A 16,434-nucleotide genomic window follows, 5' to 3' on the forward strand; every position below is an offset into this window, starting at 1 on the left:
TGCAGTACATGTATAAATTGACATTTTTGTTAAATAATAGGAAGTTACCAGAAACACAAATCAAGGAGAAGTCTCACTGAAATCCTGTGAGAGGTGAGTCACTGCAGGAAGACAACGGTGGAAACCGGAGTCAGAGACTGCCAGCTAAAATTTCTTTCCAAAGTCACGGCTGAATATTAAACTGATTTTGACAATCTACAGGGGGAACAACTCACCTCACCTCAGAGCAAGACTTACAAAAAGGGTCTTACACTCTAACAAAAGGTCTAATTTTGTAGAAATTGTTAAGGAATTTGTTAGGGTACATAACTTTGATGCTCGGAGTTGCCCCGAAGAATAACATTGCAGCCTTTGCAACCGTGTCGTGGCTGCCAGCTGAGACGATCAACTGGACCGATTCCAAAACTTTTGGTTAGTAAGAATCAATTACACACCCAAATATATAAATATGGGGTGCAGGTTCAAAAGTACTGGAATTCCCAACCATCGTCCAGGACCTCTAGAGCTCAATAATTACCATTTTGCTTCTCAATTGTTAGCATAAAAAGGACACTTGTGGTTTTATGGGGGGTTGAGTGCAGGCCAAGCTCACTAACTATCTGAAGTCTGGCTAGTAATGATGACAAGTCTCCAGACGTGAGAGTGAAAACCACCAAGTCTCCCAAAATGAAAGATTTATCTCATAAACAGATGACATACTAATATCTTTAACTAGTATACATAGAAAGAATATAAATTATTTGTAAATATTGTAAATTAAGTGTTAAATCATACTTTGATAACAATTTATAACAACCACAAGAAATGGTAAATTTACTTTAGTTAATAGTTATTTCTATTCCTATCCATGTTTTTTTATTTATTTGTGCATTCAACTGAATATCAATCAAACCAGTGTTCAGTTATTAAATGTATCTGCTGTAAATGAACTCTTCAAACACACATGATCTGTGCAAATATGCACACACACACGAAATAAAGAGCCCAGAAGTCAATGTATTTATAAGGAACAGGTTCATACTTTAATAAAAGGGTATTTTTTCCCCTTGGCACAGATCTGCTATCAAATAAATAAAGAAATTAATCAAATACAATCTATATAAACTAAACAAAGTCATGAGAAAACATTAGGAGGGAGGGAGGGGAGGGAGAATACAGCTAGTGCTAAACAACAACACCAAGTGAGAGTGTGTCCGAGTGGAAACAGAGAGAAACAGCTTGTGTTATAAGACAGATAATTATTCCTCCCTGCTAGGCGGGATTGGCGTGCTGATATTGGAGTACTAGCTGACAGTAGGCGAGTGAGATAGCTTGACAGTCATTTCATTATAAATAAGCCGTATATTCTTTCTACACGATGCTGGTTTTATCCTTTTCTGCAGTCCACTATGTACATCAGATTCTTCAGCATGTGGATCTAACAAAGCAAAATTAGTGGTGCAATACGTAATGCGTTAACACGGAGGAGTGGCTCTGAATACTGATGGATCTATACAACAGGACAGAAGAAATGTTACGGATGTAGAGAAGATTGTGTGATTTCTAAAAAAGAGGCGTTTATATGTTGAAGTAAAAAAGAATTATGGAGAAAGAAATAAACAGTCTGGTAGCTTACATGGATAGCTGAAGACCCTTATTTTATTATTTTATTTCCCAGAGCTTTTGGTAAAGTCTGTGTAACAAAAACTGCTTTCCCAACTCTCAGCAAACACTACTGAGGTGCTCTTAAGCAAGGCATATAACCCTCCAGTTGCTCCGGCGATGCTGCTTTGAAGTCAACAGAATGAAAAACGGTTTTCTGGTGTGAGTTCAAGTAATTGTACGAATGTGAAGCAGGGCAATAAAAAAAAAAGGGGCCTTCAGTCTGTTCAGTGAAAACTCTCTCCGGGTAAAAGAAGTTTAAAAATTGCAACCTGGCTGCGGGTCTGACCGAGCCTTTTTCACCCACATTCCTTCAGAGGCTCTCCCTGACCGTGTCCAATCGGACCACCCTGCAGGACGAACAGTCGCCTGCACGCTGTCCGTTAACACAACTAGAGCGGCATTTCCACGCTACTTACACTTGGAGCGTCGCACTGGTACCATGGCTGTTTCGGGGTTGAGAGGAAAAACCGATGAAAGAGCGAGTTACAGTGTTATGAGGACCTGTTGTCCAGGAAAAAGCAGCGTGAGGTGAGGAAGCTGAGGTATGGAGCGCAGCTGTGATTCCCCCTCGGGGGAATGACGCCAGCTTCCAATGCCGGGTCCCGTGAGAGGACGCGTCTGGCTGGTGCCTCTGCAGCTGTGAGAGGACACCGCAGGGCTGAGGGCAAGACTGGCATACACTGCATTCTTGATAATACAACCAAACATGGAGGATGTAGTCTGAACACTCGCTGGAACAGGGATCATTTTTCTTAAACCCTTACAAAGCTGGTCATTTATAGATACGTTTTATGAAATATGATCCGTTTACCGCCGTCACGTGTCAATGCCGCAAACATCTGCATGTCCCACGTCTGCGGAGCATCATGGGACAGGATGATCAGATGCTGGCAGAAGAGCCACAGCGGTGAGTTATGGGTCTGGTGGAGACTGCGGGCCGGGCCCAGTGTTATCCAGCACCAGAGGAATGGGACAGCTGAAAGAGCCCTCGCCCCGCCGCACCACAGACAAGAGCCTTGTTGGCTGAGCTCTGAGGCCACATGGCGGCACGGTGAAAGACCTGCTGACAGCTGTAGGGGGGGACAGGAAGATGCCACTGAACCGGAGGGAGCAGCCGTGTGACCCCTCGGACCAGGACTAGTCGTGCAGAGTGCTATCATGAAAGACTGAAAGGTAAAAGCCGTGGAGCTGGAGCAGGGCGGTGGTGCACGCTCAGCAAAACATTTCCCTGCATAAATAACTGTAAAAGCCTCTCTTAAAGGTCAGACTTCAGACTGATGAATGAACACACAAAACCTCTAACTGGCTGGATGTTCCAGGGTTTCAGTTTACGCAAATACGCCAGAAGCACTGATGTCATGATAACACCGTGTCTGATTTGGCTTTTCAAGTCTATCATGAGACTGAGGACATGAGATCCAACTGCTGACGATTTGCGAGTTCAAATAAAAGAGAGAGCTTTTGTTACAAACATTGTCTGCCTTCAAGGAACATTACAAGAGTTTTATAATGGGCGCATTTTAAAACGGCAATCAGGAGAGCTGGACTGGAACGTCTGGATTTCTTATTTTTCTAATTCTAATCTGTAAGCAGAACCTTTGTACCGGTCCACATCAACAGCATTAAGGCCATTAAATTATAGCTTAGTTCTACACCTCAGTCGCGTATCTTAAATAATTCCTTTGTTTTTTCCTTTACAGTCAAGCTTATAAGCACTTGTATGTGATGCGGGGGTCGAGCCACTGGTGAGAGTTGGGATTTGGGATTTTTAGTCATTCAGGTGTTATTACGAGATCACAGTTAGGTATCCAATGACACGGCAAGACAGTTGAAACAGAGGGTGAGGCCGAGTGAGCAATACAGTCGTACATTTTCTAATCAGAATGAGGCTCCTAGTGGTCTTATAAAATGCGGCTGTGAAGGAAAAAAACAAACGTAAAAGCTTCCGATAGTGAATACAAAGATATCACATTATCAATAAAGCTTATAAAATTGATAACAATATATACCTTATGTACAGTAAATGTTGGTTAATAAAAGTAAGGAGCTTTTTTTCGACACTTCAGTACTGCAGATTTTTGAGACGATTTCTTTCAAAAAAAAAAAAAAAGTTGCGAAGTAATTTTTGAAAATAACCTCTGAACGCTTTCTTCAAAGTCACCATTACAACAACAATTAGGATAAAATTAGAGGTAGCAGCGGATTTGGGATCTGTTTTCTTTTCTTTTTTTTTTTTAAACTTTATAACGTTTCAACATCTTCCTCCCCGTTCTCTTGCTGACGGGGTATTGTGTGCTTGAATCAGAATCTTCATTTTCATCTTCAAAAACCTGCCTGACAGCCTGCTTTAAATACTCACGCACCCATGAGCGCACTTCAAGTGGTTTTTCAACAGACACCAGTGTCGTGACACTCACACACACACACTCTTGCTATGCCCACACATTCATACACTGTTTCACACACACACACACACACACACACACACACACACAAGCATATACACACTATGCCCTGCTCTCCTATCACCTATATTCCTTCATATATTTTCATCTTTACATCACAGTCTTTCTCCCTCTCGTCCCTCCTTTTCCTAAAAAAAAAAACCTTTTGGCTTAGTGGTCTGGAAAGGTTGTGGTGCTGGTTTGGTGCCGGAGAGTTCATCAGGTAGAGGATCGCAGGGTGTGGGGGGGAGAGGAACTTCTGGGCTCTATTAAATTGTCCCTCTGTGCCTCCTCTATAGCCCCGGCCCCGATCCTCAGTCCTGGCTGTACTGTGGCCCTGAATCACTGTCCTGCTGCATACCCGAGCTTTTGTTTGTCTGACAAACCTCTTGATAACACTGATTAATAACCTCCCAGCACTGGGACACCCCTCCAATGAGCCCTCCTCTCCCCATGTCCTGTGTCCACTGCAGTGCTGCACAATGTAAGGTAGGCCGGCGTGTGACTGCTCAGTGTCTGCCGGCCTGCTCGGTGTTTGTGGGGCTGCAGGAGTCGTCCCAGGCAGAGTGGTAATTCAGGACTGATAAAAGTGGTGGTAGTGGTGATGGTGTTCATGGTGGTGGTGGTGCTCGTGCCGCTGCACCACTTGAGCCAGCCCCCCGTCGTACAGCACCACGCTGGGCAGGTCCCTCACGTGTTCTTTCTCCACCACTGGTCCTGGAGCTGCCAGAGAGCCTAAGGCCCTGTAGCCCTGGCTCTCCTTGGACCGCTGCTTGTGCTTGCGGTAGGGGGCTGAGGACTGATGAGGCGGGGTCTGGCTGGGAAGCGCAGGGGGAGGAGGGGCCCCTCGACTCCTCATCACCTTGCCGCTGATCTGCGCGGGAGGCGTGCGGCTGTGAGCCTTAGGAGAGCGGAGGGCGTGTTTGCCTGAGTCCTGGCCTCGCGTACGGGGGTTGGGATGGAGGCTGTCCGGAGTCTCCACGGCAGTCTGCAAGCGGCGATGGTGGGAATGGGAGTGGCCATTTTCTGGTTCATGGGAGCGAGAGCGAGTCTGATTGGACGGCCTGGTCTGAGGCTCGGCCTTCGTCGGCTCTGTGGTGGGGGCTGTGAGGGAGACAGACACATGAACTGAGAAACATGACAAATGTCAAGGCTGCAGAGGAACAACGACAATTCAATCACAGGACTGGTCGGTGTTGAAAGTCTTTATCTCAAAACCCTGAAAAAAGGGAAGAAAAATAACCCATAATGTGCAAATTATTGTGCCAACAGCTCAGTAATAAAGATCCACTGAGCGGCTCCACTATAAGATTCTGGCAGCTTCACTTCAGGTTCTTTCTTCATGTGGATAACCGAGACACAGTGTGACACGGAGCAGATCTCTGTTAGCACTTTCCTACATTAAAATAATCACATGTCATCACCGAGCGTCAGATCAAGGCTGCTGCTTATTAGACCTAATATTTCACCTCACAACAGCCCGTTCTGTTGATGGGCTTTAGCCTTGAACACTTGATGTATTGTGCCTTCCTGGGCCCAGATGTTTGTACTGGCCAGGAGCGCAGTGGGCTGCTAGTTCCACCTAATGGCTCCAAGCAGGTGCCGCAGTAATGAGGGCCCCTGGACGCAGCTTCAAAGGTGCCCGTTCTGTGTTTCCCCCTCCAGCTCTACCCCCCCCCCACCCTGTCTCCACACCCCTGGCCCCGGTCCACTCACCGGCTCCGAAGCGGGATGTGTAGTTTTCGATGCCTGCCAGGTCCAAGTAGTGGTTCCTGCGTTCCAGGTTCTCATCCACACAGTGGCGCTGGCAGCCTGGTTGGGTGTGGTGGTCACTGTGGTGGCGCCTGTGGACACGAGCGGCACCTCTCATTAGGTAGCAGTTTGGGCCAGAGAGGTTCAGTAGGGGAATGTTTGGAGAAAGTAAAACAAGTGCTCCTTATGATCAGGCAGCAGCAGAGTAATTGTTAGAGAAGTGAGATTGTGACTGGAAAATCACAGGTTTAAAAACCTCAACTGGGAGTATTTGAACAGACTCTCCCCTGAGCTGTTAACTCCCCCTTCAGTACTGTGGACGCACATTTTGGGCGAAACTAATTAAAGAGTAGAGGATGACTGCAGCTCCCAAGTGTGAATCCTTCCTCAAACAACCACTGCTCCTCGCCACTGAGTAAGGAACGAGAGCGTTTCTAGTTTTCTCTTGTTACGATCAGTAACATAATAAAAAAATATGATAACAATAAAACTTCAGTCTATGTCTTCTTGTAAACGCATCATGCCTCAACAATAGAGAGTGAAGTGTGCAGGGGGAGGTGGGTTTCTTACCTTAGGAGTGCTCGAGTCTTCTTGTCTGCACTCTTGGGGTCTTCTATGCACTTGTCACTTTTCTCTCTGGGGTGGGACATGTCTGTGTATGTGTGAAAGACAGGAGGCTATTATCAAAGAGAGCTACACAGAGCAGGCACACACACACACACACACGCACAGACACACATACGACAACAGTCACACAAGCCTCAGAAGAAAGCAACCTTTGTTTCGGGGGTTTTACTTTGAAGATCTATAGAAAAGGAAAAACAACAATGCTTCATTTATTCTATTTTCAACTTGCAGCCTTGTATAAGGCCTGGAATGAAATAAAAAAACATGCAGACTTCAGAAATAGTTTATTAAGCAAGCGAGATCTGATGCGTTTTCAAATTAGCATGAAGGCAACCGGCGATATTTTTCAAAGCCGGCTCTGTTTGAATCTCTTGACGGATATTTATAGCCGAAACAATAGGACACAAACACACAGGAATATATACTTTTTGAGATATTTTTCCCTGACTACTTGTTTACCAAGTCGTCAGTGAGAAAAGTTAAGTTGAACGCAGCTATATTTTCCCCGGCAGCTCTGAAAAAGGGGGGAGGAGAGGGGAAAAAAGGGAACTTTGGAGAAAAGAAAAATGGCTGTGGTTATCAAAAGGACTCGGCACATCTCTTAAGGTTTCTTTCAGAGTATTTGAAGGCACTGAGGAGGGGGGGGGGGGCCTCTCTTAGCTCTGTCACTCCCCCCATCATTAAAAATGAACCCCATTGAGTGGGAGAGATGGAGCGACGCCGACACTGCGAGGAACAAAGCTCTGACAGGCCTGAAGCAGACGCCTTTCTGCATGACAACAAACAACATATCTGGGTGAGCTGACAGCAGGCAACTCAAGGGGGGACCCCCAAAATGCCCTCTCTTCTCCTCCCGCACCCCACCCACCGTGTGTCAATGCAAGCTTTACCTGCCGCACCCTGCGTGCAGCTCCTCCACCGCTGGCTGGAGTCGGGAGCCACCGAGAGCTTGACCCGCAGCGTCTTGCTGCTGCTGGGGGAGTGGTTGACGGAGGCGTCCACGACCTCGTAGATGGTGTGGAGCAGGCTGGTGATATCCTGGAGGAAAATGGGAGGTGGAGATAAGTTGAATCTGGGCTTTTTTGATTTCATTTAAGAGAGATTATTTTTAGAAAATCATTTGATCAAAAAGCATAAAAAAGATTCTTGTGGATTCTTTGACATGTCGGTGCAGAGACAGATTTTCAGCGAACCTTCTTTACAAAACAAAACAAAAAAAAGGGAACAGAGGAGACTATTCTTATCACTACGCTGAATTCAATATTTTGTAGCTTTTATGCATTAAAACTCTGTGTGATAAACTTCATGCTAGCTAGGAATGTAAAGACTCAGACAACAGCGAAGAGAGAAACGCACTGATGTCAGTTGTTTTAGTTCGGCTTTCCAAGCAGAGCGATCAGACGCGGCGTAAAGACGAGTTATAAATTCATGAAAAAGAAACGTCTTGGCGGTAACAGCAGAGGCTGAGCGGGATGTCAGGCCCGACGTGAGTCGTGTTACAGCTGTGTGAGCGCTACACTGTCTCTATTGAATCCCTCGATGCCTCTTAAAACTACATCTGCAAGAAAGCTGTGTACAGTTTCTGCAGTCGTAGGCGCACAAAAGGATGCATGTGTAAACTTGTATGGTGAGTATGGTGTCATTTTAGAGACCCGAACTCGGGTCAGTAGAGGCCAAGGAAATGGAGTGATTGCAATATTAAATTAAAAAGATTATCACCATCAAATACTTTCAAATTAAAAGTAAATAAGATAAAACTTCAGAATAAAGGTAACTGCTTAATGCTGCAGTCTCTTGTGGCTGGTTTCATCCGCCATACCGAGCTAATGACTCCCTCTGGGTTTGTTTCTGGATCTTTTCATAGCAAACCAAATTCTAATGGTCCATATAAAAAAAAAAAAATCACCTGGTACAGATGTGAAATGGACTGAGTCACACTGTATCTCATTAGTGTTTCACTTTAGAAAGCAACACAGCTTCATTATAAGCGCTCCTCTGACAGAAGTGGCCACAAAAAGGCTCCAACAGCACGATTTTCTCTCAACTATACAACTCTGAGTCATGACAAAAAGGACTATTATGAATTCTTCGGGGACTGGTGCCACATACTGGTTTCAGACATAGACACATTGTAGGGAAAAAAAAGAAAAATGACAAAAATAGAACTAAAATAAAAGCTTCCTGTGTCATTTCTGGTTTCCTTCTGTGTTTTTTTTATTTGTGTGAAGGGATTGAAAAAAAAAAAGTTTTTCTGCAGAAAAAAAGCTTTTCTTTCCCCCCTCCAAGCCGCCGCCTGACGTCTCATGAGCCATGGAGCCACAGGCAATGCCAAAAAACTGCACAGCCAACCACACAGAGGACAGCTCCAGTCTCTTTGCGCTGTTTCAAGTTGTTTTTCAAAAAAACATGGGCCTTTCTGGATGTTCTCTCAGATCAGTACCAGGCAGACACAAGCCACAAGGTACCTCGCAGGAGCGGGAAATGCACGGATGTCGCTGGATTTGGTTCTCAGGGAGTGAGATCGGGTTAGAGAGTCGTGACTACTATCCTGGATTTCTTTTTTTGGGGTGCGGCGATGCCAGAATTGGACAAAATTTAAAAAAGGAGGGTGTTTTATAGCTGTGAGCTGCTGACCAGAACAGTGGTCTGAGACTTACAATCTGTGTATCCAGAAAAGTATGTTGCATTTTTGTTGATGGAATAAAACTGACTAAATGTAATGTTTTAAATGCCTCATAATACATGACAAACACAACACTACAATACTCTTGACCTATTAAGGTCTGCCAACGAGTAAAACTCAATAAATACTTCCGTCTGTTGACAGTATTTATTGACTCGTTCATTCATTCATTAAAGCTTTATCCCTCCACATTAATCACCGCTCGCAGCAGAAGATTATTACCTCTCTGGTGACTTTGCCGTTGTTGTCAAAGTCGTAAAGGGTGAAGGTCCACTCCTGCCTGTTATCCTCCTCCACAGACACAGCACACTCCAACTCCTGAAACGATGACGTGAGATATCAGTATCATCCAGTGTGTGTGTGTGGTGTGTGTGTGTGTGTGTGTGTGTGTAACCGTGTATTTGTGTGTCCCGCCACTGCCCTAGTTTCATCCAGAGGGGGAAGTAATAAACGTCCTGTTCGATGTTGACACTCACTTCAAACTGGAGCTGTTTCTGTGGCCCTGCGGGAGATTGGCTGTCCCTCTCCTGCATCTTCTCCTCCACACAGCAGCTGTCTGTCTTCTCTGGGGGCAAAGCCACTGCAGTGACACACACACACACACACACACACAAAGATAAAAGAGAAAGCCTGAGGATGGAAACGTTGGGTGCAGTCATAACCTGAGGACATGTTGTCGCCTTCAAGTGTTCCTTGTAAGCTTCTACTTCCGAGTTTAGCATCCCACAATTAAGATGTGTCGCACATTCAAGTGCTCCTGGTTGGAAAATAAACCCTACACAGTCCAAACTCACAGGTTTTGTATCACTGCCCGCATTCACAAACTGTATTATCAGCATGTTCTTTAGTAACGGAACAGCATCACCAACTTCAAAATAATGCAACCTGCAAATCACAGCTCGTACTGTAAATGCACTGAAGCTGTCGTGCGTATTTACACCAGATTTGTAGCAGAACTGAAGGATGGTACTCCAATTGAACTTTTGAAAGAGTGCCCTTATTTTGCAGTGTTTTCACGTTGGTGAGTCGTTGCATCAGAGAGCAGAAGCACCGTTCAGTCAAAGCGGCAGAGCTGGAATCTAAAATGTCAATCCACTCCAAAAAAAAAAAAAATACAACTCAAGCTGTGACAGACGGATTCTCCGATGGCAAATAAAAAAAAAAAAAAACGCTCCATCAGTCACACGTATAGTAATAGTTTTGAAGCTCTTAGCTACAATATATATTTCCCACTGGGTTCACGCTGAGAAGGGGATGTCAGACATGAAACTGAATGACATTAACATGTCTAAAACATGCGAGAATATTAGGTGGCATTCGGATATATAAATGGAGGATCGGAGACAGCGAGCGAACATCAAACGGCCTATAGGAGACCCCAGAGTCCTCCGGCTCGGTGCAGCAAAGCTCATCATTTCATGGAATGACATTCACCGTACATTACAATCCAGACATACAGTAAAGACAGACGGTCCAGAGGGAGTGCTAATCTGTCACATGCATTTAAACTGAGGACCTGTGTGGAGCCTGACAACATTTATACACTGTAGAAATCTATACTGTATAAATCAATGATCTTTTTCACTGTACCACACTTGGAATGCATTAATAAGTGGATAGTAGACAAAAAAAACAGAACACCTTACAACTAATCCATTATAATAATCCAATTAACACATGACTTAAGTTATTATAACTGTGACATTATGGGGCCACGGTTAATGCTGGTATATTTGGGTTGCACTGTGCTGTGAGGTGGTCTACCCTGGTGGACAAAAATAACACGACTGACACTGTCTGGTTCGCTGTTTCAGTTTCAGTGCTGGATGTCAGCCCAGATGTAATGCTACCGGATATCCTTCCCCGCTTTGAAATCCAGCATTTGTTTGACGCATGAGACCGCAGACACACACACACACACACACACCATGTCTCTGAGATTTGAGAGGTGTGCATGTCGGCTCCTTCTGTGAGTTACCCAGACACGCCGTAGCTTCATCCTCATATATGTTTAAGAGTATTTTCGTAGGAGCTAGTTACACCGTTGGTCGTTTAGCATCCAGCGTCAGCCCCTCCCTCCTCATCCAATCACGGTCTCGCAGGCCTCACACACACCCATAAACCAACCAACGCAGACCACACCCCTCTCTCTTCACCCTCCCCCCGTGCTCCTCTCTCCTCCCGCCACACTTTGAAGTCCCATTCTCAAACCTTTTGGAAGAAGATCAGACCGGCTGTAAAACAGAATCACTAATTAATTAAGCCAAGTCAAATCTGAAACACTGTTTGTTTGCTCGCCAACGGAGCAGACACAACAGCCCAATTTCTTTCCTCCTGATCCAAAGCAGATCAAAGCAGACCTGTCTCATCCCTGGGTAGGGGGAAAATGCCAAAAATGAAAGGCATCATCCCAGGGAGCTTTTACCAACTTTTTGGAGAGGAGCAGCATTTGGGGTCCCGCTGTTTGATCATCTGAGGTGCTCAAAGGGAACATTGTGTGCGAGGGCAAATCTGTTCCGTAGCAGGCTCAATATGGTGGTGAGATGCTTATCTCGGAGCTAATGAAATGCCGGGAGGAGTAACAGTAATCTGCTATCACTCCTCCTCCCCCTCTGACGCCCCCACCGCAGACATAAGCCGGCTCTTTATGAGAGGAGCTGAGCCAGGGGATTGGCTGCACATCAGATCTGAGGGGCAAGACGAGGGCAGCCGAGGCAGGCACCCTCCAAACCGAGCCCGTTCCAGCAGCCCTGCCACACACACACACACACACACACACACACACACACACACACGTGCATACACTCGTACGCACACGCAGAAACGAAGGCGGGTCGGGAGAGCTGCCACACACTGTGAACAATCACACCCAGCTTAGCTTGGCTTCTTAATTACACGTAACTGTGCCAGCACCCCCTCCCTATACATTCGGACAGCTCGGTGCTGGGTGCTGAGGTGATACTGGGATGGCCTTTGTGGTGATCGCAACTTTTCACCTTCAGAGACCAACACTGAAGTATTCATGAGCAAGGTCGCGCTAATCCAGCAGTCATCTTGAGTCTCTTCAGCAAACTTTTTTCCATGTTATCAAAAGACCATGTAGGGTATTTCTTAATGCACGCTTGTAAAGTATCCTAAAGACTCTTCCAGCATTGAGTCCGTCCCTCCTTTGCAAATTCCTTTTCCTTTTTATCTCTACTTTACTCGTCTCTGATACTGTAGACGTACGGACAGCAGTTCATGTGGGGGACATCAGAAATCCTCCACAGCTGTCTTTATTTTGGTTAGCGCTGCTGAGGAGGTACAAAAATGGTTTCGCTATGTGAAAAAGAGGACAACTGATTCCAAACTGAAATAATAAAGAATCGTTTAGATAACAAATTGAATTCATTAGAGGACATTAACACACGAGCTGCGTTTTTGCAATTTCTCTTGAAGCGAAAAAAAAAAAAAAACTCCAAGCAGTGGCACCATTTTGAAAAAGTGTGAAGCTTGAAAATCTGTTGATTAACCTCAACTCCACTCGACTTCACCTACACTGGCAGGTAGGGCAGGCAAAAATTGTGTGCCATTCTCCCTGACTGAGACCCAATTTAGCCCATTTTAGTTCTGGTATTGTGGCATTTCTCCATCCACAAATGTGTCACCGCCGCCTCTCCATGCTAGCATTCAGTGAATGAGGTTGCCTTGGTAACTTGAATTTGAAAAATCTAATATTTTAGAGGTCTGCATTAAATTCCCACATAACGATTAAATGTTTCATTGAAAGATTATTTAGGCGTAATCACAGAGCAGCCTGTTTTCATTACCAACATCCATCAAAAGGAGGACAACCTCGACCCAGACTCAGGTTCATCCTGATAACTTAAAAAATCCTTTCATACTCTATTTATCAGTCGTGTTATCTCGCGTCTGTTATTCAGCCAAGCAGAGCAGAAATGAAAGTAAATTCTCGGCCACGCTTCTAAATTCTGGGCTGGTTTTCGTTCAGCTCTTCACTTCTGCCTCCACCTCACATCAAATCCTGTCTTTAAACGGGAGGGAGGGAGAGACTTTTTCCTCCCAGAGCTCTTAATCCAGGATCACATCACATCGGGGGGAAAAAACATGCAGGAATGGAGGCACTTTGCAGAGCACCGCTGGGGGGTGGAGGAGGGGAGGAGCAGATGAGAGACGGAGGAGGTGGAGAGGCGGGAGTGAAGGTAAAGGGGACCTCATCAGCACATTGTTGGGGCTTAGAGGATGGGTGTGGAGCAGAAGGAGGGGGGAGGATGAATGACTGCAGGAGAAGAACCACACAAGTACCTGGGGTGCAACTGCAGACAGTATTTTTGCAGCTTTTCATTCAAAACAAAATAAAGGAGAGAAAAAACAATGAAACAAGCTGCTGATGATGATGAAGAGCGGGGGGGGGCAGGGCATACCTTCCAAGCGGTAGTGTTCATCACCCATCCCTTCTGCACATGCTTCATCCATGGAGTCCTGGAGAGAGAGAAAACAGAAGATGCATATATATCACTGTTTCAAGTCATATAACGTTAAAGCATCATATTTCTGTCACATAAAAACAAACATATTTAACGGCGCGAATCCACAGCATGGCCGTCCAACACAGAGTGAATCAAAATTACAGCGTTTATATATCTATATATGAACAGAGTTTGACAACTGTGCGCTGAGCTTACACAGCAGCGGAAAGTTTAAGAGGATGGTAATTGCAGGACTGAGAACAAACTGAGCATGAGACTGGCAGTCAGAACTGAAACTATGAAAGAATTGTCCAAAATCGCTGCCGCCGGCCCCTGCAGGGAATTCTGAGAAAGAAGGCTGGTAGTAGGGCTATTTCGGTGTGCGGGGGTTCGTCGCAGCGATACGCTCGGCGACTTGTTTTTATCCCGGACTGTCTTCAGCCGCCCCCCCCCCTCTCTCTACTGGCAGCTCTGTCTGTTAGTGCATACCACAGAGACTGGAGGGACATGTGATCCCCTGGGCTTCACCATGGAAAAGTCTGGCTCAGGTATCCATGTGGCATTACAGTCATCTGGACGAAAAACCATTACTCACGGGCTGACAAACGCGTGCACACACATAGTCACACACACACACACACACACACACACACACACACACACTGGATGATGTACCGCTGGCCACATTTCAAAGTCTTCCGCTGCACACAGACTTTGCTGACTGAGACGGTTTTTATCATAATTGATGATTAACCTTAATAATTAAAAATTAACTTCATAAAATGCTTTGTAGGATATGAGTGTGCGTTTACTGTATACATGCTGGTGTTTGTGTGTGTGTGTGTGCGTGTGTGTGAGTCAGAGGCGAGGCTGTGACAGCGTGAGAGGGGATTTCTGTGTAATCCACAGAGGTAGAAGGTCAGATGGTGTGATCCTACCCTCCTCAGACTAGTGCCGGCCGGGCCGCAGCGCTGTGGGTGGCCTCAGGAAGAGAATACAGAAAAACCACAGGACTGACTGACTGACTGGCTGGTGGGCTGGCTGGCGGGCTGGCTGTCAGACTGATACCCTGAAGCAGGGACCTGGGCTAAACCTGTGTTTGTTGTTGTTATGAATGGGTCAACACACATTGTGATATGGCTTCATGACCCCTTCATGGTCCTAAGCTTTTTTTAATGTGGTCTCCTCAGCTTTGGTGTGACGACGGGGAAATCAGTGGTTTCTATGAGATTTGCAGGATTACATTAGAGTTAATGAAGATGCAGTGTAATTATATTCGAACTACGATCTTTTGCAAGCTCTGCAATATATAAATGGATGACAGACTTCTCAGATATAAGCTTATATATGATTTATTAGATTGGATAATTTCCTAGGACTAACCAATTTTGCACATTTGCGAGCTAAACTGACCACTCCATTTGTCAATTAATGCCTGTGCTCACTTAATGACCACAGTTAATTGGTTTAACACAGTCATACTTAACGAATCATTTCCAGTGGCCGATTCATTCATGTTAAATGAAAGGCAGTCACTTCTGCAAGCATTTGTAGGGTTTATGGTCAATGCCAGCCGTCTGTGTAGTGATACAAACGTCTAATCAGAGGCTCAACACTTTTCTTATGTGAACTGTGTAATATAATGTAAGAAAAATACGTTTTTAACAGTTTCAGGAAGTTGGATTTGGTTGATTTTAATGAACAGTAATTCAAATTCACTGACAAGTGATACTGTTGAAATACTCTCCTGTTTACTGATGTTTTCCTTTCTGGTACTCACTTCAGTCTTTTGATGTTTGTACTTCAGTTTCCTTTAAGAGACACTATTCATCCAGCATTGTACCCATTCGTATGAGACAGCTGTCACGCGTTAATCGCTGGTTGTCAACGTTAGCAGAGACGCAACAGGATTACATTACTGCAAGATGAACTCACGATGAGTTTAATGTTGTTTGTCTGTTGTTCCAACTCGTGCTGACCCGTTAAGACGGCTCGCACACACATGGGCATGACCTGTGTCGCTGTGTCGATCCAAGCGGGGCGTTAAGACTGTGGGAACGTCGACGCTGGGCTCTGCTACCACGCAGCCTGACAGAAAAATAAAACCACTCCACAATAAACATTCCTTCAATTCCTCACACATACGTGCACGCACATACACACACGAGGACGGCATCTTGAATGTCTTGAATTTCTTTTCTTTTTTTTTTTGATGAATGATCCAAAATTACTCAGGGGTTAACCAAGAACATGAGAAAAAGGGGGAAGAGGAATGTGCTAATTGGTTGTTGTCTGTGGTGATGGATGGGAGCCGTATTATTAGTCTGCTAGGGTTACTCTGGGGTTTGCTCTGGTCAGTGTATAAAGTATCCCTTGCTTTTTTACTTTAGGCACACACTCGCATGCAGACACGTCCTCCTCCTCTCATGAAAAGTCTGACCACTAAACAGAAATGTGACATGAGGCAGAAAAAGAAACAACAAGACGATTCAAACTGCTGCAGAAAACACGTATCTCTCACCGTTCCTTACTCGTGCAGCTGTCTTCGCCCTGTGACGTTACGATTATTATGTTCGACAGTTTACGAAACCTTAAAGTTGTGATGATGTCAGGCATGAAGTCTGAAATCTAAAAGATGAGAATATTTGCTCGAGCTTCTGCAGTGATACAGCACCGAACCAAAGACTGCATCCATTTCTCCAGATAATAGCCTGATCCGACACACTCATCCTGGCAGTCTCTTCTAACACAGTCTCTACAGAGCACCTCCACACTGGCTGACCCACTGACACCACCTCCTTCCAGCTTCAGCTCT

General features: G+C 45.2%; 1 protein-coding gene across 1 annotated transcript in view; it reads right to left on the reverse strand.

Annotated features, from left to right (window-relative positions):
• Positions 1 to 1,056: 1,056 nt before the first annotated feature.
• The window catches only part of nkd1 (NKD inhibitor of WNT signaling pathway 1), a 34,647-nt gene continuing 19,269 nt past the window's right edge, over positions 1,057 to 16,434 (reverse strand). The window contains exons 4-10 of the mRNA XM_073463815.1: positions 13,575 to 13,632; positions 9,627 to 9,730; positions 9,373 to 9,468; positions 7,358 to 7,505; positions 6,411 to 6,492; positions 5,805 to 5,932; positions 1,057 to 5,192 (exon numbers count right to left, since the gene is read on the reverse strand). Of these exons, the coding sequence (XP_073319916.1) occupies positions 4,663 to 5,192; positions 5,805 to 5,932; positions 6,411 to 6,492; positions 7,358 to 7,505; positions 9,373 to 9,468; positions 9,627 to 9,730; positions 13,575 to 13,632 (1,146 nt within the window). The 3' untranslated portion in view covers positions 1,057 to 4,662. The remainder of the gene's footprint in view (positions 5,193 to 5,804; positions 5,933 to 6,410; positions 6,493 to 7,357; positions 7,506 to 9,372; positions 9,469 to 9,626; positions 9,731 to 13,574; positions 13,633 to 16,434) is intronic.

The sequence above is a fragment of the Pagrus major genome, chromosome 4 (genome assembly GCF_040436345.1).
Source record: "Pagrus major chromosome 4, Pma_NU_1.0".
Lineage (NCBI taxonomy): Eukaryota > Metazoa > Chordata > Actinopteri > Spariformes > Sparidae > Pagrus > Pagrus major.